The sequence below is a fragment of the Trematomus bernacchii genome, unplaced genomic scaffold (genome assembly GCF_902827165.1).
Source record: "Trematomus bernacchii unplaced genomic scaffold, fTreBer1.1, whole genome shotgun sequence".
NCBI lineage: Eukaryota > Metazoa > Chordata > Actinopteri > Perciformes > Nototheniidae > Trematomus > Trematomus bernacchii.
This window is the reverse complement of record NW_022987851.1, coordinates 1,863,378-1,887,316: the sequence shown is the minus strand read 5'-3', so window position 1 is coordinate 1,887,316 and position 23,939 is coordinate 1,863,378. Positions and strand designations below refer to the sequence as shown.

Here is a 23,939-nt window from a genome sequence, read left to right as displayed (position 1 = left end):
TCCTGGCTGGAGTGAAGTAACCTGAGGTGTTTTTGAATCCATGTGGAGCTCTCTGTCTCTGTCGGTGGATACAGACTAACATGGCACACACGTCACCCTAAAATCTGCGATGCTTCATACACAGTTTTTCAAACCAACAAGCGCTAAATAGCTTTCATTTACAGTATATGTTCAAAAATGGGGTAGAGGGGGAGGAGGAGAAGAAAAAAAAGAAGCAACAAGTTAAATTCGAAATATATACACGCTAATATACAGCCTTGAATAAATTAATACCAATTGCATATTCTTGGATCTTAGCTTTATTTACAGAATCTTTTATCTTTAATTACATAAATAGTTCAGAAGCAATTTTTCGGGCATGAAATGATAAGCGGTTCTCTCTTTCTCCCTCTCGCAGTTCACCTTCCAAGCCTTTTGAAATATCAGGCCTGGAAAAAAAAGATAAGTTTTTGGATGCAGCTTGAGACCTGCCTGTCGGCGGGATGAGGCGTTCAGGGCTCGGCTCGGTATTTGAAAAAAACCAAGCCTGGATGCTCAACGCTTCAAGTTGCCTAATCCAACACACACTCTCCCTGTGCGTCGATCCGTGTGTGGAGACCGATATATGGGGCCGATACTGGTCTGATATTATGGATATGATAGAGTTGGAACTTAGTGGAACTCATCGATGGCATGTCCATGAGCTGAATGGTCAGTTATTTAAAATTAACCATAATTTAAGTGTATATTTCTTCAGTTTCACATTCATCTTCAATGTTAGTTTTTTTTATATTTTAAAGATATCAATTTAGGAATGTTTGCCAGTATACCTGCCTCCAAGAAGGACTAATCTACAAACACTGGGCTTCAGGGGGGAGCTTTTAAATGTTTGGTTTTATAGTTTTTAAACTATAATCATTACACCTTAATGATAGATGAAAGGTTATCTGGCTCGGGGTTAATACTTGTATAGGATTTTAAGTTAAATTGAATAATATGGACTAAGTTTCTGTCGATCCTCAGCTTTGTTCCATGAAATAACAGTTATCGGCCTTCAGCAACCCATATCGATCGAGCCTCATCCCAGTCTCCTTAATGTGCTGTACAGGACATTTGCACTTATAGTCCTCTAGTATTCAAGCCAAGTCTTCATCCTGAACAGAGTCTTCATCACTTGGGAGAGTCTGCCCTGGGGGAGGGCTCCCGCTGGCCCTCCAGGCCGCTCACCAGTCTCTGGATGCTTTGCAGCTCATTCACTGAGTCCTTCACTGAAGTTTTAGGAGATGCGGCCCTCACACTGGACCCTCCTTTCTTGTGGTTGCTGTGGAGCTCCGGGGCCGGGCTGGTCTCCCTGCTGCCCGGTTTGGAGGATTCGGACCCTGGGTTGAGGCAGCCCTGCAGGCTGGTGGTGAGCAAACTGGAGCTCTGAGGCAGCGACACTGGGAGCTGGTAAGGGTTGAAGCGGAGTCGGGGACGTGACGCAGTCAGGAAGGGGTTCCTGGAGAGGGAGGTGCTGGTGGCGGAGGCAGAGGCCGCTGCTGCAGCTGCCGCCATGTAGGTGTAGGGGTACGGGAACAGACCGCCAAACGGAGGCATGGGGATACCCTGTAATATAAAGGAAAACAACTTGGAGTTAGAGCTGTACACCCTTTTCCAGTCAAATAATCAAGTGATACATTTTCCAAACACACACCCAAATGATTCAGTTTTTTTACAATTTCAAACAGAATTTTGAAAGTCTGAAAATGTGTTTCCTAATTTTGAGTGTACAATTATTTTTACAAATAGATCCACTACAAAAAAGAAAGAAAATAAAATCCTGACCTCATGCAGCATATACATTATATTTAACTTCACTGGTCATCACAGACCACCAGCTAAAACAAAGCTAAGTACTCCCAATCCAAACAGGTGTACAGGCAAACTAAGTATTCTAACAGGTTGAACTTCCTTACCTGAGAGGCGAGCATGTGCTGGGACAGATGGAAGGGGAAGGGGTTGGGGGTTCCTCCTGAACCCTGGACGTTTTCCAAACCACTTGCTCCGGATACAGAGGCCAATAGATGCCCCATGCCCATGGCAGAAAAGGCTCCGGGGGCCATGGCGAACTGCCCGGGGTGGAAAAACAACGGTGATCCGGCGCCCAGAGGGTTAAAAAACTGCTGACTGTGCAGGCCAGACATAGCCAGGCTTTGTAAGTGGGCCGGGCTGAAGTGCGAGGGGCTCTCGGTCTGGACCATGAGAGGAGAGAAGGACTCCTTAGTGGCACTAATGCCTCCGGACTCTGAGTCCTTTGTCAACACGTCTGTGGTGTCCTTCTTGTGCCTGCTCTCCGCTTTGTCCTTCTCAAGGTTCCTTATCCTGAATAGGGAGTCGTCCTTCTTTTCTGTGCTCGGCCTGTCCCTGATGCGCTCCTCACACCTGGAGCTGTAGGGGGACACAGGTTCAGGGCCCGGGCTGTTGGAGCCAGTGCAGCGCTCGTCGTGAGGATCCAGCTCCTGCTCGCTGTCAGTGCATGTTTTATCATCTATAAAATGAGATGAGAAATTGAATAGGAAAAAAGAGGTGTAAGCAGATTTAAATAACACTTTATCAGGTATTGCAAAAAACACACAAATAACCAGTATGCACACACTAGGTTGGCCCTATAAGTCTATTGGGAGCCTTACACTCTCAAAATCCACCCTTCACATTTAATTTCCAAATTAGAAAATTCACATATAGCCTATAATAGCAAGATGCTACTGCCTTTGCATCATTTTCTGCTTTATTTTTCACATGTTTAAATATTTTACATGAAAACATCCACTTACTAATGCTGGTTGAAACGTCTTTTGTCATTTGAATTAGGATTTGAAAAATAATGGATACAAAAAAAAAAAAAAAAAATCATTAAAAGAATATTAATAAAAAATAGGATCTCGATTGCCAATAACCCTAATAGACGACTGCTGTTTATTCTAAAAAATGTTTTAACATTCAGTTAAAAATCAAGTTGACTTTACTGTTTGAGTTCACAGTTCTTATTAGATAATAATACATAATCATTTGCCAAACAGTTTCTGTATCATACATTTATTACAAATTAAACAATTTAATAAAATGTATTAATTGGAATTTCATAAAATAAAGCGGCACAATGATTCGCAGACAGCTGTGGAATACATAACCATGTACAAAATCCACTATGACCTGTGCATATATCCTACATTTTTTTAAATTATCATTTGTTTCGTGAATGCATCTAAATTCGCGTAAAACACATAGACCTGCGAAACATTTGTTTTTATCTACACGAAAATAAGCTAATTTATTTTCTGCTGATTATTTCATACAATGTAAACTCAATATTTTAACCGATTAACACTATTTGAATTATTATTTTAAAAATGGATGACAACAACAACAACACATCATAGCCATTATCAAACAGCATCGTTAAAACTGAAATAGATAAACGATAAGGTTTCTTACCTCGGCTGGGCCTGCTGAACCTCAGCGGGCTGCTGTCGGCTCCCAGCGGGGAGTGCGCGGGGTCCCGGCCGGGGGGGTCACTGGACGAGGCGTCCGAATCTGCACCATCCCGGTCCGCCTTGCACTGGTCTTCATACATCCTGAGCGACGGCATGGTTAGCTGTTTCCTGTTCATTTATAATATAGACAATAATGAATGGTGATGTGCGATATGCATGACATACGCATGACGCACAGGTGTAAGGACGCATTTCATACCTTTTCTCTCTCCTTCCGTTCCCCGTGTCTCTGAATCCTTTGGCGAAAGGGTTGTTGTCAATCTTCAGCTGCGTTATCTGTCAAAACATGATAATATTGTTAAGCCAATTGTTCCCAATATTTGGGACAACAACGCGTTTGGATAAACACGCAGAAACCAGCGTGTTGGAAAGAAGCCACGACAGGCCTCGGATCTGCATTATTAATAAAAGCGTATGGGGCGTTATTCTCATAGGCCCCTAGAGAGAAAATGTGCCACGAAATATTCCTCTATGGGGCCACACAAGCCTCCAGAAAAAAAAGACAGAGGGAACACAACAGATGACTATCATATCAATAATTAATAATGTGGTTTGGATCACTGCTTTTTCACGGTATGTCCTGATGTGGAAGAGGCTGGTGTGGCTCCACGGAGCCGGCACACGACTGGGTGGCTCCTGTAGGAGCTTCGAGGCCCTGTGGCCCTTGGACAAGAGCTTCAGGCGTTTGCCATTTGGACAGAGAGAGTGTCTTACAGCATCTGTCCACTGTGGCGGCGGGCTGACCAGCCCTTTAAAGGCCCTCTAATCGATGGTGACTCTTTGCCATAAACTTTTACAAGGCACCCTACCCTCTGGACACAAGCTCCAATTAGCCTCACGGAGGAGGATAAAGTGTCAGCCTAGGGGCCAATAATGATAAGCAAATACAGGCCTTTACAACATCTCTATTTAAATATGCTGTTTTTTTGAAAGGTCAAACATTTGTTATTATTAAATCTAAAAAACAGATTTTGACAAGACAAAAAAAATGGGAACACATGTCTGCCATCTTTGCTCCTGAATCACAAAACACACTCCACATGGAAAAGCATGATTTATTTACTTGTGGTCAGTGTAATAATCCATTTATAATCAATTCATAGCAGATAGCATTGAACATTTGAATTCATGGTGAGAAAAATCCGATACACCCACGAGTCTAAGCAAAAAAAAATAAAAAAAATAAAAAACAAGTGGGACATGGGAGTCCTCTGCAGGGAAATTAGGCGACCTACAAAATCAGATTAAGTCTTCGGGAGTTGGAGGTGGGGGGAGGGGATGCATGTAGGACATTTATTATGCAAAGTATAGCAGCCATATTAGAGGCAGTCGGTTGAGTGTGAACAGGGACTCACCTTGTCGTTCTGATACGCTGTCACTGCCACGAACTCCGTCTCCGGGAACACGTAGGTCCTGAAGGTGCTGTAGGGGAGCTTCAGGATGTCGTTGGCCCGCACTATGTGGAACCGCGGCTGGTACTTGTGCATGGAGTTCAAGATGGTCTGGACCAACACACACAAAAACACACAGCTGCGGAGTGAATATTTGGCGTCCATATGACACTATAGACAGAATATGTTGACGCGGATCCATCCATTGTTATTAATGTCGTTAATAATAATAATAATAATAATAATAATAATAATAATAATAATAATAATAATAATGGGTTTCATTTATAAAGCACTTCATATTTGACTTAAAATCCCGAAGTGCTACAAGCAGTGAGCATGGAACAATATAATTACTGTGTGAGCAGACTTGTCTGTAATTAGTGCGGGGTAAAGGGAAAATCCTCAGCAGGCCACACATGCTGTCATGTAGTGTTCAGAATTACAGCTAAAATGATTCGATCCGGTTTAAAGAAAAAAGAAAAGAAAAGAGGAGCACCATGAATTTTACCATAATATAGCTTATATTTTAGAAATTCCCCCCAAACTAAGCCTCACAAATCGGTGAACAATTGAAAATGGACTATAATACATTGGTAATTCAATATAAAATGAGTTTATTCATTATGGCTACACCTCAAAAACAAGACATTAGCAGCATAAGGACTACTTGCATATCTACTTGTGCAAATAATACCAGTAGCTACATTAATAGAAATCCTACCAACCGATTGCAAATAATTTAGACATGTAAATGTTACATTTGTTTCCAGGGGGAAGCTCAGTCTGCCTGCCAGATTAAGCCGATTATTTGTAGGGGGTTGTTGCATATTTAATAACCCATATTACAAACCCTAATACATATATTCAGGTTAAATAGCAATAAGTAGTAAACTATGGGGTAATGTTTGGAATGCAAAATAACACCAGTAGGCCTACCATACTATAGCCTACTATACTATACTATACTATACTATACTATACTATACTATACTATACTATACTATACTATACTATACTATACTATAGCCTACTATACTACTATACTATAGCCTACTATACTATACTATGCTATACTATACTATACTATACTACTCTGAGGTTGATGATATGCCAAGCAAGCTTGCAAACACTCAGTTCAGATAAAAATAATAATACAGAATAAAAGGGCAAGGTGACAAATGCAACCGAGGTTTACTCCAGTCCCTGAGCTGCTGCACACAGCCGGCTTTGGGTTTAAATATTCGGACGCAGAGGAGAAAACTCAGGCTGGTCCTATTCTGGACCAAAACATAAACTGTGCAGCGGCCGGTGGAAGTCAAGTGGCGAAAAAGTGTCAACAAGATAAATGTAGGCCTTCTTATCTTTAAATGCATAGTAGGCTATGTTAGATTAAAGCACTACATTCTAATTTGTGTATCAACATCGTTACTCTTTATTTACCACCATTTAAAATCTCCCTGCAATATTGTTTTGATTTTGCACATAGCCTATGTGTTGGATTTCATTTATTTACCTTTGGCTGTTTCTTCTTTTGCTATTATTATTATTATTATTATTATTTGTTTTGCTGCTGCAGCGACTCACTTTCCCAATTTGTTTCATAAGTTTTATTTGGTTTTTAAAATCACCTAAACACTGTCCTGCCTGTTCTAACATGTAGACTCAAAATGTCTGTTCTCAAGCGAGATTAAAAACTCCAGATACTTACAAATCCGTGCTTGTCTGAAATGTTGTTGGTCAGCTTGAGTTTATGGAAAGCAACAGGCTTGGCCATCCACTGCTCGCCGGTGGCCGGGCTGTCCGGGTGAATGTACATCCTCTTGGGCATCTCCGGATCGGCCTTGCCCGCCACCATCCAGCGGGAGTTGTGGAACTTGTAGCGGCAGTCGTCCGCCGCCACGATGTCCATCAGCAAGATGTATTTGGCTTTTTTATCGAGTCCGTTCATTCGCACTTTGAATGGAGGGAACATCCTCCTGCACAGAGAAACACGCATGGAGTTAACACACCGTGATTCAACCAAAACACAACACCAAATGATCTTGAACAAATTGTACAAAAAGACGCACTGCAGGCGACGCGGATGAAGTAAAACTAGAGGGAATATTGTTATTGTCAGATAATATCCTCACGCAGTTAGGCGACAGTGGTGTGTGTTAGTGTGTGTCTGTCTGTCCGTCTGTGTGTGTGTTTTTTGTTCATGCCCTACACTACAAATCTGAGCAGTAGCCTATATTTATGACCACAGCACTTCACGTCTCTGCTTTTTGAAGTGACAGTCTGTTTATGAAATCCAGAAGCTCTGCTGCCTCGACAACATGCAGCTCGGGAGAGAAAAAACGAATTAAAGCCCAGTTATGATTTCCCCCAAAAATGTCCTAAATTAGTAGCTACCTGGAAAAATATCATAAATATTGAAAACAATAAATTGACCTTTTATTAATTCACTTACTTTGAAGATAGTTTTACAAATGTTATGGGACAGTAACTCCATTTAAAACCTACATATTGAGTGTGATCTGCGAGGGTAATATAGCACATTCTTGCCGTAGACTATTCTCTGGACTTTCTGCCTATTTTTAATATGAATCTCGAAACATGTTAATAAATAAAAACTGAATAGCCAAGGCCTTACACACGCCATTTAACAACGTAACTAAATGGGTTTAAGTTGCTCTAACATGTTCAGTGCTGGTTCATTCTCAGCATATCCCATATAGGCTACAGATGAACTGATTTTTTATTTAAAATAATGTCTGAGAGATTCTTACCTCCCGGACTTGGTAATAACCATCTCCGTCCCGACTTTATGAAACTGGTCCCAAAGATCCTTGGCTTCCAGTGTAACTTTGGGGTCGTCGTCCACCTCCTCCTCGGGCTCCAGGCTCTTCATGCTACGGAGATGAGCGGCCTGGTGGTGGCTGAGGGCCGGGTGGAGCGCAGCTTCCGCCGCCCCGGAGAGGCCGTGGTCCGTCATGGGCTTGGTGAGAATCCCAGGAGGGAGGCTAAGCGCCGGGAAGAACGAAGGCTGCGCTGCCGCTAGAAAAGCGGACATGGGGAAGTCGGTCGGCCGGTGAGCGTGGAAAGGGTGATAAGCCATTGCAGTCCCCGTGAAAACTGGATCTCTCATCGGTGCATCCACAAAAACCGAAGTGAAATAATGGATAGTTTATTGGTATTTCCCCGCAACCCGGAGCGAGCGTATAGGTCCGCGACTCGCGAGAATTTCTGTAAAGCGGTACAAAACTGCACAGTTAAACAAACAGTGCGTTATCAGGCTGAAGAAAACAGCGAAGAGTTCCTGTGGATGTGATTTTCCTTTGGTTCCTCCGCCAACTCCTTCAGTAAAAGCGGCGCGGTGAAGCCAAAGCCCGGCTGCGCTGTGTGCCTCTCAGAGAAGTAAGCTGTTTCTCTGCTTTAGTCATCCCACACTGACTGGAGAGATGTGGCCCCGTTCACTGCAGATCTGTGACTATCTCACATGTCCTTCCTGCCTCCATCCCCAACACTAATGAACCAAGCCCCTTTGATTGCTGATTTTACGCTTTGTGGACCAATTGTGGGCCCCTATAGGCGTGGTTCTGACAGCTCCGGTCAGACTCTAGAAAAGGAGGGGGGACAAGAAGGTGTCGGAAGCATTAGCAGTAAGAAAACATGTCAACAGAATAAAATATTAACCAATGACAGGAGAGATCGGGAAATCCCACCCCCATTTCCAAGCCAAACACCGGGTCAGTCCTCAGTTGTTGGCCGGTCGAGGCATCACCTCTCTCGGCTTGCGTTTTTACAATGTCGCCTCCGGAGAAAGCAGTTCACAGAGTCACTGTTTTAATGCTCACCTTAACACAGAGGAACAGCAGTTCTCCACTGTCTTTTAGAACAACTCACTACAGTAAATCCACGACGATTCCGGAGAGATTTATCTCATTTCTCGGTCGTTCTCCAAACATTACAGCCATAATTATTCCATGTTATCGGCTGTTTTTTCACGCTCAGGCTGGAATCACTAGCCCAGGCTATAAATGTTAGCTGCTTGCACTGACTTCAGCTTCATTCAGACCCGGCTTCCCCAGGCGAGAGCCGTTTATCTGTGCGTGTTTCCTGATCGAGCTGACGGGAAGGCAGCCGCAGCGCAATAAAGAGACGAGCCTGGAAAAGACAAACCCAGATGCTGCGTGGAGGAAAAGAGGAAACCAGATGAATGATGATGAGTGAATGTTGACAGAAAAATCAAAGAGAAGGAAAAAAGCGGTGAGTGCTCACTTCGATACAAACTCTTCCTCGTTCCAAATAAAGTTTAATAAGTTCAGAATTCAAGTTCTTTATTTATTTATTTATTTATATCCTCGTGTTATTATTATTCCTGTTTGCGGGGATTTGTATTGTCGCAGTGATGAGATGATTTAGTGCGCACAGGGCAGGCGGTGGTAGCGTGTAATCTTCGACAGGTTGTATTTTGTCAAAACCAAGGACAGTGAGTGCGGGACTCCGGGAGCCACGGCCCCCACCCCCCCGCCTCCCTGCCCTCCGCTCTGCTGAGCGCCTTTAAACACCCAGCTCCTGATTAACTTGGACTCAGTTTGAAGAGCCGCTCGGCGCCAGTCGGCCGATGCGCCACAATAAGAACAATCTCTTTTCTCTTTATATTTACCCTCAAGTCGTGCATGTGCGCCCCTGCGGCTCCACTCTCCTGCCTCGCTCATGACTCCATGTCAGATGTGATGTGTGTTTTCTTTTCTTTTTTGGATAAACAGCTGCTATCTCCGGGCAGTGTTGAGAGCCAGGCGTCACTTCGACAAAAACTGAAACAAAAAGTGATAATCCCTCTGAATGAGACTGTCAGAGACAACTGCGCATTTCCTATTAACCCCTGCAATTTAGCGCCTCTGCGGCTTCCGCTGACAGGCAAATACACATACAAATGTGTTGAATAATATTTGAAATCCCTTATAATTAAAACTCAGACCACACGTCGTTCATTAGGCCTACCTGTCGCTACATTAAACAGTAACAATAAAATTAACAGACAAAAGGTGCAAAACCAAAATAATTGTATTTTGTAATTATAGAATATCCTTAATACGCAACTCCAGAAAGTATCAGCCACTGTGTGTCAGATACATCATGCTGTGTGTTTTAGGGGAATGCAGTGGGTGCACATCTCCGCTATGTTGCACACTTGTTGCTCGGCTTCCATCACATTGATGCAGACACACAGAAGGCCAAACAGGAGCAGCCACTGTACCTGCATGAACAGAAACAGTGTGTATAAGACCAGGAAACACATTACATCAAACACCAAGTTTCACAAAGTGGACGCATGTGAAAAAAAATAAGTGTATTTTCACTCCAGCCAGGTGTTGGAAATAAATGCCAGCGAGCATCAACTTCACATGTAAAGTCATCAGGCATGTCCTGCACATGACTCACAGTTTCTGCACAGCTACATTGCGGTGTGTATCTGCAGTAATTGGGCCGGACAGCTGACTTGTTTGGAATGCTGCACCTTCAGATTTATGAAATGACGGAGAGGTAGGAGTGCCGTGGGAGCGGCGGCAGTTTGTCAGGGGTTTGAAGCTGCATGCACGGACTGGGGAAAGAAAAAGATTAGCAACATATGGAGGTGGATAACGGTTTTCTGCCGGAATACTCAACTGGATAATTGTATCAACAATGCTTGTGCAAATTAGTCACCATTTATTTGTTCTGTGCCGTCAACGGTACAGAAATCTCCATTACGCGCGATTTAAAAGTCATTAAGTGGAGGAAGCTCCGGGCTGCTGGTACATCTACATAGAAGGGGCACAGGGCCGGTGGATTAACATATTCTCTGTGTTGAGGATAAATGAAAGCAGACAGTAAATCTGCTCCTCAGACTTGTTCTTTGGGAAGCTGTGTGTGTCCTGTCAGCTGGGGGTGAGGTACAGATCTTGTACTTGAGTAAAAGTAGAGCTAAGTAAGAATACTCTGTTACAAGTCCTGCAAAATGTAACTCAAGTAAAAGGACAGTATTAGCATCAACATATACTTAAAGTACCAAAAGTAGAAGTAGGCTACTCATTATGCAGATTGTCTATATATATAATATATTTTATGATTATAATAATTTATGCATTAAAGTGTTATCAAAGCTGGTAAAATGCAGTTGTAATGACTTTGTATACTGCAGGGTAGCTTGTGCATTTACTCCAGGTGTAACTAAAGGGTAATGTGCATGTTAATTTCATTTAATATTATTAATGACAATCTGCAAAGTAACTAAAGGCATTGCATAAATGTAGTGGAGTAAAAGTAGCCGACACTATTTACCAGTACTTGAGTAAATGTATACGTATAGTTACTTTACACCACTGGATTAGGATCACTTTGAACGGAGAATAAATTGCAAAAGTAATACTAGTTTAAATTATGCATTGATTTACTTTTTTAATTGTTGTAGCCTATACCCGGAAATAGTCAAAACAAGCAGGTTTGGATGTTTATATTTGAGAGTTGTCAGTCACCTTTTCTCTGGAGTTGTGAATTAAATGCTGGCATGACGCGTTTCATACAGTAGGAAGTTGACTAAGGGTTTTCTATGTACTTGATCCGTCCGCTAAATACAATACACTCCAGCTGCAGATGTGAACATGTGCTAAAAAGCGTCTTCCGTAGCCTACCGGTGATTCGGCCCACATGCCAGCGATCCCCGGCCAAAGACTGCTCTAATTACAACATAACGGGACAGTTTTGCGCCATATTGGCCCATAATCGAGTATTGTTATTTTCTTCCTCTCCTCGACATTGTTCCTTTCTTCCTTTTTATCTCTCCATCTTCTCCTCCCATCTCCCTGCATCATCTCTCCGGCTATATTTAGCGGCTAGACTGAGGCCTTGGCGCCAGACCGTTTAAGACCTGTCAAAGTCCCTCATATTTCCCCTTGTCACATGGAAACCCGGCGACCAGCGGCCCTCTCCTCCTCCCTCTCTCCCTCTCTCCCTCTCTCCCTCCCTCCCTCCTTTTCTTCTCCTTCTCCTTCTCCTCCCTCATCCCCATCGTACATCTACCAGCAGCCCTCCTCCTCCTCTTCCTCCCCTTCATCTCCTCCACTTCCTCCTCTCCAGTACACTCTGCTAAACGAAACATATCAGTTCTCACTTGTAGGAAAAGCGGTATGTTCCCCCCACACACACACACGCACACACACACACACGCTCAACAATACACTATGGGAGAAGCTTTTTGGGAATACCTGATGCACCCCAGCTCTTCCATAAAACAAACATTTTTACTGGACATGACTTCATGACAAACTTAATCACATCCAATCATATCATTGCTGCCCTAAAGCAGATTTTACAGGAGTATCATGAAGTGCAGTTACAGTGTTGTTTGGAGGCTGTGGGGGCCAGGTGGGGGCGCTATAGGGACCCTGGGGAGCCACAGGAGAGTGACACTGTGTCACACCCAAAGGCGCACATCAGCCCAGACTTTGATACTTCAGAAACACACACACATGCACACGCACGCACGCACGCGCACACACACACACACACACACACACACACACACACACACACACGCACACACACACACACACACACACACACACACACACACACACACACACACACACACACACACACACACACACACACACACACACACAGAGGTTTAGTCCTTTACAAAAAACACATAGCTTTGATTTATGCTCATCTCTTTACATTATAATAATTTCTACATGTCTGATTTCAGTTATTCTAAATGTGGTCTAATAATGCCGTAGGTTATTGTACTAAGGAGACTCCCTATCACTTCCCTATCAGTATGTCCAATCAAAGGTCTATAAATTCATGACGCACTGCAGAAATGCGCGCACCCACGTGGTGTGTTTACCCAGTTATAAACACATCACTGGGTGTGACGCGTGCTTCCCAATATATCACAATGACATTACCTCCTGTCATTACTGTCTTAATGTTCCGTAATAAAACAACATCTCTGTAGTCGGTGGCTGGTTGAAGGTGAGGCCCCACAGTGCCGATAGGGCCCCTGCATCCACAGAATGACTTTGTATTTTATTTCAACTTTAGAGATATAAAAGTAGGGCTATTATTTTGCGTTTGTGTATGTGGATCAACATGTAAAAAAAGAAGGGGGCATTTGATCCCATGGAAACATCTTAAAATCACATAAATATATGTTATAAATGCTGGGTCCCCGAAACTGAGAAACTGTCGCTGAGAATAACCTTTAATCCTTCCAAAACAAAACAAAAAATCCACCAACACGTTAAACATCTATTTCATACTTGCTGATTTTTAAAAACAGATAGTTTGATTTTTTTTTATCCAAGCACCTCTCGGTATACAACCTCATTTATACAACTATTTTTTTTTACGGATTCGCGGAAATGCTTTTATTCTGAATATAGTTTATTTAATGTAATCAAACTAACCCTTAAAAAATCAAATGATTAAATCGCATTTCTCTGTAACAATATGTATATCCATGTAAGTTTGATGTAACACTTTGAAGTATAGACCAGCTTGTAACGGTGCCAAGCAAATAAAGAATAATTTCACTTCCTGTTTGTTTTCCGTTCAGAAGAAGCGTATTCTTAATCAGGAAACGTTTGAACATCGGCTTGTTAATATTATCCATTACTTTTAAAGTTCGTTGAGGCTGGTTTTTTCAAACCAGCATAATAATATGTTGTGTGTTTGCAGATGTGTTGACAGCGAGGAGAAATTGAATTAGCAGCTGCAGCACCGGGAACATTGGATCTTATTAGGAGCGCAGCAGAGGAGCAGCTACCTGCAGGTGAGACACACACACAAGTTACAACACACACACAACACACAACACACACGCACACGCCCACACGCACACGCACACGCACACACACACACACACGCACACACACACACGCGCACACACACACACACACACACACACACACACACCACACACACACACACACACAACCTCATTAAAAAAAACAAGAAAGAGTACAAGTCTTACTTTCGATTCAACAGTGAGTTAACCTTATTTGGAAGGATATAAAAACCTAAATCTACTCAAGTTTCGAATTATGTTGCCATTAAAGATGATAACAACATCTTGGATTACATTTTCTGTAATTATTCACAGCTTCAAGACACAATAAAAAACCGATAAAACATCTGCAGATGTGTTATATTAATGTCATATAATGCCGCAGTAAGTGAGTTGAATGATGAGTCAGACTGCATCTCATGCAAAGAACCTCGGCCCCCTTAAAAAATTAGACTGTCAAATATCCTCTATCAGATTTGGGTGCAGACTATTAATTAATTTGGGCTTAATCAAATGAAAGGGAGCAAATATTGTAAATGGAGTGTGGGTATGTGGATCCCAGCTTTCTCTTCTGTTCAGGTATATTGAAAGGTAAATGTATTTGTAAATCATGCAAACGTTCAACATCACAGAACCTGAACTCTTATTTCTTTGTTTCCTGCAGGATAAATATGTTTGATAAAAGGGAAGCTGATCCAGAAAAATTATGCTCAAGAAACTGATTCAAATCTTATCTTCTTCCGATCCAGCAGCAACACTGATCTCAGATCAGGGAGAACCTGGACTGTACAGGTCTGAACACACTGATGGTGAGTTTAACAATGCTGTCCCTGGGTCAGTGGCTCCCAACATATTGTTAAAGGAACTACTGGAAAGGGATTTCATACTTTTAGATTTTAAATGTTTACAAAATGTACAAATCATTAAAATAGTTAACTCTTCTTATACATGTATTTATCTGCATGTTATTCAATGACATGGACCTGAAATGTATTTCTTTAACTCAGAATAAACTTAGAAAAACGCGTAATAACGCCTTCCTCTCTTACAAGTCAGCATACAGCATTCTGATCATTTAAAGAGACTCATTTTGATGAACTGTATCTGAGGTCTATGAGATGAAAACCCTTTTGTAAATGATACAATGATACATTGCCTATATGGTCAAATTGCCAACTATTCTTAAAATTGGATCAAACTAAGATGATAACATGATTTCTGATAGCTCGCCTCTAACAGGATTTTAATGTTCACATCTAAATAGCAAACAAATCAATAGTCACAGGGTCGACTTTGGCATATATGGTAGAATTCTTTTTATTAACTTACGTTTTTGACATAAAGGACCACAGCCCAGTGTCACCTGTCTCAACCCAATTTTTATCTGTAAAAAACTAATTGCTACAAGTGATGTTCCTGCTGATCTGCATTTGTATTTACTTTAGTGAGAGTGGAAACAGGAGCGGTCACATTGTGAACGAGGGCCATGAGATCTAAAAGTTTGGATAAGATTAGCAAGCGGCACAATTTTATGCATCAGCTTCAAATGTTGGCGCTTGCTTGAAAAACAACAAGTGAGTGTTTTCCCTTAGGTCCCAAAGCACTGGGAGATATTTCTGCTCGTTGCTTTTGATAAACGAAGCAAGTGTAAAGGGTTTTCTACCTAGTAAAGCCTCTAAATTAGAAACAATATAGCAAGGCTATAACAATTTGAAACTAAAGATTATAAACAAAAGTTTGCGGTAATATTATATTAAGTTAATGATAAAAACTTAAAACCCAATGTTTATTATAATACAAGTACCAGACAGACATGACATAGCTAAAGCTAAACTGTAAACAGAGCCCTAACGCTCAGTAGATGCATGTGAATAGAGACTTCCCTATACAAACATAATCCATTAACATTGGCATCACATCATTCATTATTTGAACCCTTTTTTTAAACGGGTATTTAATATGCTTGGAAGCATATATAACATTTAAAGTTATTTCAAGACAGGTGCTACAGTATATTTGAAATGAATTACTATTATTTATTTAGGGAATGATGGTTGAAAAGATTATTATTTTAGTTTCACTTGCATCCTTGATTTTTAATTACATGAGATACTTTTGTTGTGTTCATGCACTTGGAGTGTGCATAATGTGTTTGACTGCTTGTGTGTGGACCCCAGGAAGAATGGCCAAAACTAATGCTAATGCTAATGGGGTTCCACCAAACACATCCCAGAGTAAGCAATAAGTGTTAGCATGCTTTGTCCCAGTCAGATATGAGAGTTTGTTCCAGTTAAAAAGTCTTACCTGTGGATCAGTTCTTGCTTACCAAGCTAATGCTAATGTTTGTAGGGTTAGGGTTAGGGTTCATTCAGCAGAAGAGTTGTGACTGCTGGCAAGCCTACAGTTTTCTGCCATGTTACTGAAAGTTACCAAGTTTGGACTCAACATAGGTTTGGACGCAGGATGTTGGATTGGAGACTTTAAAATTCGCTCCATTAACTCTTCAGAAAATGGACTCTCTTATCCAAATGGTCTTGAATCAGTGAGTAAGGATTTAATGTAACGCTCCATGACTCTGGCAGGACATGGCTTTCTGAGTTACTGCTAGACTTCACTATAAGGTTCACTATTTGAGCATTTCTTCTCAAAATCAATACTGTATGTCTTTGCCTATGTCTGCTTGTTCAAAATATCCAAATATAAACATTCATTTTAAACTTCCATATGTACGTTTTCAGGCTTTTAGTGCGTTTTTAAATGCGATATTGTTATTTATCACCAATAGGATATCCCCAGCATTTATAATGTGTAATATATTGTGAGTATTTAAACCTTGTAAAATGTTTTGTTGGAAACAAATAAAAAGCTTCAAGGTGAAACTGTGGTTTTCTCTTGTTCTTGTTGCATAACGCTGAGCTTCCCTCTGGACCAAGTGGCGGAGCACATCCTGCCAGCTGGAACTTATTTCGACATTATTCATAAGGGAGTTTGCGTACAAACATGAAATGGGTTCAGATCTTCATTAAATCAGTTGTTTTAGGTTCTGTGCAACTATTACTTGTATTTGTAAACAGGTTAAAGATATCATGTGTTTAGTTATTAAATGTTTTAGGCATTTAAGTTGTTTCATTTAGTTTTTCTGTTTCTTTTTAAGTTTGGCATTTATCTACTGTCGCTTGGCAAGGACCCTTTTTCATTTTATGGTTAGTAGCCTATGAACACATCGATGGGAGGAAATAAAGCATACAAGGAAGAATTCACCGCTAATTTAATTCCATTTGAAATGACTTGTTCTTTTATCCCTGAGTTTGGGCTGTTCTTTCCTGATTAGCAAAGATACTAACATGGCCTCTTGTTTCTTCTCTCAGAACAAAGAGCCAGTCGCCCATAAAAAGATCCTTTAACAGCACTTTACTGCCTGTAAAGAAATATGGTACTAATTACAGGGTTACTATGTGCTGATGGTCACCGCCGAGGTAGAAATCTGAACGGCACAATTAGAAGCAATCAGACGGAGAAAAAAAAAAAGACAGACAGTTCCATTTCCTTGAGTTTTATTATGCTTTTTCTTGCATGAATGCTGGGAAACAAAGTAAGTATTTGACATATCGTCAACAACAAGCATGAATTAAAACAAGTAGATGCATGCCAACATGACATGCAGCCGCCTCACAACACTCACTGACATGTGATTGTAAACTATTATTTAATATATTTTAAAATTGGACTGTAAATACTTTTCATATCTGCTCAGGACAAACTCATTTTTATAAAGTCATTTCTGATTATCAAATCTATGGGCGAAGCTAAAACATTTAATGAAAATACACTTTCTTAGCGATCTTTATCTATAAGCAAGAAAATATTTTGGTCAAAAGTTGCTAATGTACAAAATACAGCATGACGTTTAAACTGCTCAATTAAAATGTGGAAAGGCTGAATGATGTCAAAAAGATATCTCAACACTGTAAATATCTAAATGACTTCAGAAATGTAGTAACAGTGTCATCTAATTACTGCATCTTTTGTCAAATGTGATTTCATGATAATCAAAGGCCTGAGAGGAAAACAAATGTAATCAGCAACATGTAGTGAGTGGCCATGAGAGGAGCGGCAGCAGAGAGGAGAGGAGCTGCTACACGTCACTGCCTGGAATAAACACTCCTCCTCTGCCGGCGGCGCAGCCTTTCTCATGGCTCCTTCAGACAATAGGCACACCGTAAAACTTCAAACACACGAAGAATGACGAGGAAACATCAGCTGCACAAACACAGGACGGCTCCTGATGGTTAGATTAAACTGCTCAGTTAAAAATAAAGGAAAATCCTCCCTGAACACAGATGCCACTTAATACTCTGAGATGAAAGCACATTGTAAATTGGCACTTTCAATTTTCCTGCACTTTAGATTAGCTCCCGAACGATGGCCGTTAAGCTTCAAATAAGTTTTCAAGTGTGTATAATACATTAATGTCAGTGTTTTCGCCAAGACATGAACATTTTGAATACATCTTCAAATGTAAGATGAATGGAAGTATGTACAAACTACAGAAGCAATGGCAGCCAACCCAATCATTAAAGAACTGCATTTAACTAATGTGTGGCGAACTGTATGAGAAGAACACACTTTACTGAGAAACACACGTCGTTTTGGTTTCTGCACTCAGTGTGATGCTGTGTGGAGGGACAGGGGGGGGAGGCAGGCAGGTGGGGGGGACGGTGGTGCTTCTTCCCGAGGGAGAGGTGGGACTCTTAGGGGAAGTTGGTGGGGAAGAGGCTGAGCGGCTGGCCCTCGTTGGTCGGCAGAGGGGAACGGTAGCCCTCGAAGTTGCGGGGGATGCTGCCGCTGGTGGAGCCCGAGCTGTTACTGAGGGTCTCGATGCTGCCCTCTCTCTGCAGCTCTGCAGGGGGAGAGAGAGCGAGGAGAGAGGAGAGAGAGAGAGGGTGGAGTCGGAGACATCAGGTGAGATGAACTAATCTGAAAACATGATGGTCAAAGTCCAAATGCACAATTTGTCTCCTGACATATGCCCTCAGTGTAAGGGCTGGGTAACAAACATAATATCCTATTATATATACATCATATTTCAGGAAAAAATGTAATGTGTCAGTAGCATCAAATATAAAAAAACCAGATGATAATATTAGTTTATTCTGTGCCATGAAACCGATCTGATCGGTTGCTACTACAAGTACTGACATTCTGTATGTTCTCAGTATAAGGGCAGGGTAGCAAACCTAAATATTACTTCCAATATTTAAAACCATGAACATTGGCGGGCCTTATTTGAATATTCCATGTACACTTAGCAGATATGAAATGGTGTTGGATGGAATAAGAACATTTCTAAGTTGTCTTGAAAATGAGAACATCTGTTTACTCTGTAAAATCTATCCAATCTGTTGCCACTATGAGTTGCATTAATAACTGCTGACTCAGCAAGAAGTTACTTTTAATCGCACTATCCTAAAGATGTTAGATCATTAATGATGTTTCCTTTTGTATTCATATTCTGTGTGCAATCAACAGATTGGAGATGGTGTTGGTCTGGATAATACAAATGTTTTGTTGACCTGTGAATACTATGTGAGAATGAGCTTATTTCTAATGGCACTTTCAATGAGGGATATCTTTGGCATAATGTGGGATTAACACATGTCATAGTGGACATTAAGCGTTATTCTGTTATTCCAACATTCTCTGCTCAACATCCCCTTAACTCTTCTTCCTGGTACTCTTCATCACCGGTGGACCGACCCATTAGGTACCTATTACTTTTATAACATGCTGTAAACCATCTTATTGATATACTGTATATTCACAAGATGACGTGCATGCCATTTATCTGACGCTTTAACCCAAAGTGATTTACATACAATGAATGTAAACATGCCTGGCCTGGAACCCTTTCACATGTTGACTGCAGGGGACGGGGATCAAACCACCGACACTCTGATTGGTAGACCCAATTACCCCCTGAGCAACAGTATTAGGACTGTAACGCATGTATTGTGTACAAACCCATTTTTTTATTTGCTTGTGAAATAATATTTCGCAATGTCTACTTTTACAATTTATAAATGTTATTACTGGCTGCTAGGCAACTAATTTATGAATGTTCATTAACTTGAAATGCTTTTATACCTTGTTTTACTATCTTGTGCTATATTCATATGATAGTCTACTCATTTGATTTGCCTTTTATCCGAGCTATACCTTTGCTGCGACAATGTGAATTACTGCGCTGTGGGTTGAATAAAGGGTTTTGGATTCTTCCTGTTTTGAACATGTCTCCTGTCGGCTTGTTAGACGTCTACATGTGTTGACTTCTGAAAGCTGAGTGATGTCAGCTCCTCTAAGAGAATGTGTCTTATGGTTACACATCACATAGAGACATACTTCCAGCTGAATGTGCATCACACACTCACACATTTCTAGAGTTTAATGCCACTGAGAAATTCCAATTAGCATTTAGCAAAAGAATTGGGAGTGGGGATCTTGTCACGTTTCAAGATCTTTGCTCGTATATTTAAGATAGTGAGTTTAAATAACATATAAATGCTTTTTGGCTGATACAAATGACAAAAAACTGCAATACAATTAAAACCAGTGTGAATACTGAACAGAAATCTAAAATCATGAAAGCAGACGTGCTCACTGTAAGTAAGTATCTTTCTTGTATCAGTTCAAAACGGTTTCCACTGCTGGAGTTTTTACTGTGCCAGAGAATCATGCTATGAATTCTTTCTGCTGTTTTATGTGACGGTGAACTGCACACTGCTGTCTGTCAAAAACTAACGGCAGAACAAATCAGTGACCTTGAGATGAACAGGAGCTCTAATTAGCTTAAGAGTCTTTTCAAATTCACAAAGTGTACCGACATAAAACCACAGCGTGTGTTTTGATACGTCCTGCAGATGTTCAGATGACGAGCCAACTCGGATACTGTCTCCGTGGAGCGGGGCATGCAGGAAGTGGGAGCTTCTTACTTTAGCCCAGGAAACCCTAATACAAACCACACAGTTATTATCCAGCTAACACGCAATGTGCCACGCTGCGGTGTTATCCCAGCCCGCTGCCAAACTACCCACCCCCCCCCCCCCCCGTCCCGTCCCCTCCCACTTTAATTTCCCAGCACTACACAGGGCAGATATGCTGCAGTAATCCCAGGCAGGGGTGAGGACTGCTGCTTCACACTGCTCTGGGCTCAGATAATGTGTTTATTTACAAGGCCACTTGCACTGGTACTTTATTTGATGAGATTGCTAACAGGTTGCTAGCTAATCTTTTGACCAGAAAATCCTTTTATAACAAGATAAGAGAGCATTTACACTTTGACTCTACTGCTATCATATGTGAGGGGTGACTCGGGCACATGGGGCAAAAAGGTGTCGACCAATAGCAGGGTCATGGTTCGATTCCCATACCGGCAGACAACATGTCGAAGTGTCCTTGGGCAAAATACTTGCTCCCAAAGGCCTTTCTACAGTACTTAAATGTATGTAGTCACTAGGGAAAAAGGTCAGCTAAATAACATGTAACAATAATAATAATCAGAAAATAAATTGTTTAATGCGTCACGATTCAAATCTCTCTACGACTCATATGTCTCAAGTGAAACCCAGGATCATCCTTTTGTTACAACAAACAACAAAAGAGCAACTATTATAATAGTGTCTGAAATCATATATCATCTTCATATGTCCTGACATATAACTAGAATCTACTGAACGAAAAACATGCACTTTAAAACACAGTTATTGTACAAGATTCCTGAGTATAACAGCATTCCCGCAGTGCCATGGTCTACTCGTCAGAATATGGGTCATCTGTAGTGATATCACTTTTCCAGCCACGGCTCCTTGCGAGCAGAGACAAGTGCTGGAGCCACTGAGACGGAGCCTCACCTCTCAGCCCTGCACCGCTAACTCCTTGTCTAAATGCCAATGTGACACCTAAGGGTCCTTCAGAAGGACCCACGGGACCTCAAGGGAAAATGCTTCAATGCTTCGTTTTACCCACAAGTAACTTTGTTTTATTCTTCCCATTCTTACATTACAGCTTCCTCGCTTCCTACCACACTGACTGTAACTGCCAGACACTTGCCCTCCCAGCTAGCCCTTTTGCCAACCCCATAGATCTGCACTGTTGCTGTGTTATTGTAGGCGCTATAAGCTGCTGAACACCCCAGTAAAGCCCTAAAGGCCTTTTCTAGTGCTGCCTAATCCTCCTCATTGTGTGACGCCCACCAGCTATTCAACAAGTCTTAACCTCTCACGCCCCCGACACAATCCCCCAGCACTCTAATGTTGGGGATCTCTGGGGCTGATGTCACTGGGTAAAGTAATATGGTTATTTACAAGGTGGTTTTGTCCGACGTGATATGTAGATAATGCTGCTCTGGAGGGAAGCCAATGAAGAAATGGAAACTACTGTTGGGTTTGTCACATGTGGGCTTTTAATGGATGGCGGATCTGAGCTGAATGATAAATATTTTGAGCTAATATGTAGTGGTTGACCTTTTTAAATGTTGACAATTTAGTGTTTTTGAAAATTGAAAGTTGATAGCAGCTTCCAAATGTGACTATTCAGATAACGTATGCTTTTGAGACAATGCTATTTCTGAGTTTTTTGCTTTTTGTCAAGGAAAACAACAATGGCCTAATCTTGGAAGTCATTCTGTTGTTGGTTTTGACTCTGTACGCTCGCTGGGACGAGAGCTGTGTTCTGGGGAAACACCAGTGGCCAGACTTCAAAAGAAAGTGCAAGTCAACCTTAGATACAGAGTTGAAAAAGCTATCAGTAAAACAGCACCGGATGCCACAGCTGGAGATAACAGCGGAGGTTTTTCAGACTCGAGTCGACTGGAGGAAGGGGGGCTGGTTCTTGGCAGTGTTGGACAAGGAGGACATTTAAGCTGTTTTTGGAGACACGTCTTTGCACAATCCGACAGAGACACAAATAACAACCCAGAGGCAAGTTAATACCTCATCAGCCAATCGGACATACAGAGGAAATGATCAGGAACGGGGTAGTCTGCACCCTCGGCTGTGAACAGGCCTTAATCCTCTTATACTCTCACACAAACACACACCAGCATACACACTTTCAATTTCATACAAACACGAAGGCTAAATCTAGCATGAAATGCAAAGTACAAGAAATAGTTGTAAAAAAAAACTTGCAACATGGAACACACTGTCACATTATGATTTGATTTCCAAACATACTCCTAATATTGAAGGGAAATTCAATTTCTATCACTTTCACAATTCCCTTTTACAACATTTAGTTGCTTAAATGGATTATTCCTATGAGATTGTTTAATAACTAACATACTAAAGAAAGATCCTGTAACATGATAACTATAAATAATATTTTTGGGCAAATTATTAATTCAAAATGTTTTTTTTTGCCTTTGGAATTCTTACGATCCCACCCAATCCTAAGCCCAACCTAGTCCAATATGGTCTAATAATTGACAAACTATCCAATTAAGAAAGAATATAATAATCTTTACATTTCAGCTAGCAGTTTGTTTGGGAGGCGGGCTTTCGTTTTGATAAAGGTTATAGTTAGGGCCGGATCAGGCTGGCCATGAACATTCTCCAAGATTCTAATTTTACATACGTTCACATCGTTTATCGTCATTTGGATTGCCTTTGTATAATTGTTTAATGTTTTTATGTGTCCTTCATGTTTTGTAAATCTTTTCTTTTTTTTAATATAATTTTTGTTTCATTATTACCTTGAAATCACAGGTTTAAAAACCCCCACACTTTACCACCTGTTATCTTCACCTGACATTTTGACTAAAGTTCCATCATTTATGTGACAAATGAGTTCTTTCCATACAAACTAAGCTGAGTCAGTCCACTGGGGATGACCATGTATTGTATGTATGCCGTAAACTTCAACTTAGGTTAATATGCTTTAACCTAACCCTCAACCAACACCATCACATTTGAAAAAAATCTGTGAGGAAATTTGCCTCCTATAAGGGCAGATTCACACACACACACACACACACACACACACACACACACACACACACACACACACACACACACACACACACACACACACACACACACACACACACACACACACACACACACACACACACACACACACACACACACACACACACACACACACACACACACAGGATCAAAGAGAATAAAAGGAGCTCTTAATCAGGGGAGGGTCTGCCAG

The 23,939-nt window shown here is 41.2% G+C and overlaps 2 protein-coding genes and 1 long non-coding RNA gene across 5 annotated transcripts in view; 1 reads left to right on the top strand and 2 right to left on the bottom strand.

Annotated features, from left to right (window-relative positions):
* Positions 1-281: 281 nt before the first annotated feature.
* Positions 282-8,833, bottom strand: tbx2b (T-box transcription factor 2b). 3 transcript variants are annotated; one of them, XM_034113128.1, is made up of 8 exons: positions 8,746-8,833; positions 7,678-8,507; positions 6,615-6,882; positions 4,868-5,020; positions 3,712-3,788; positions 3,454-3,593; positions 1,935-2,506; positions 1,150-1,584 (listed from the first exon to the last, which is right to left on the bottom strand). In XM_034113128.1, exons 2-8 carry the CDS (start codon positions 8,034-8,036, stop codon positions 1,150-1,152), a joined length of 2,004 nt encoding a protein of 667 aa, XP_033969019.1. In that variant the 5' UTR covers positions 8,037-8,507; positions 8,746-8,833. The 3 variants fall into 3 exon arrangements, with proteins under 3 accessions (XP_033969017.1, XP_033969019.1, XP_033969018.1); XM_034113126.1 differs by lacking the exon at positions 8,746-8,833 and having other exon boundaries at positions 282-1,584; positions 3,454-3,620; positions 7,678-8,036; XM_034113127.1 differs by lacking the exon at positions 8,746-8,833 and having other exon boundaries at positions 3,454-3,620; positions 4,868-5,014; positions 7,678-8,036.
* Positions 8,834-9,074: 241 nt separating this feature from the next.
* LOC117468821 lies at positions 9,075-16,603 on the top strand. Its single transcript, XR_004554521.1, has 3 exons — positions 9,075-9,157; positions 13,616-13,709; positions 14,389-16,603. It is a non-coding gene; the product is annotated as an uncharacterized LOC117468821 (long non-coding RNA).
* A 643-nt stretch (positions 16,604-17,246) lies between these two features.
* Positions 17,247-23,939, bottom strand: part of bcas3 (BCAS3 microtubule associated cell migration factor) — a 325,389-nt gene continuing 318,696 nt past the window's right edge. Inside the window, exon 24 of the mRNA XM_034113221.1 lies at positions 17,247-18,624. Within this exon, the coding sequence (XP_033969112.1) occupies positions 18,476-18,624 (149 nt within the window). The 3' untranslated portion in view covers positions 17,247-18,475. The remainder of the gene's footprint in view (positions 18,625-23,939) is intronic.

Excerpts from the sequence above, each read along its gene's own strand:
- tbx2b (XM_034113126.1), bottom strand. The coding sequence starts at position 8,036 with ATGAGAGATCCAGTTTTCACGGGGACTGCAATGGCTTATCACCCTTTC. Across the intron at positions 6,883-7,677 it reads GTTATTACCAAGTCCGGGAG|GAGGATGTTCCCTCCATTCA; the intron begins GTAAGAATCTCT and ends TTCTCTGTGCAG. Across the intron at positions 3,621-3,711 it reads AACGGAAGGAGAGAGAAAAG|GAAACAGCTAACCATGCCGT; the intron begins GTATGAAATGCG and ends ATAAATGAACAG.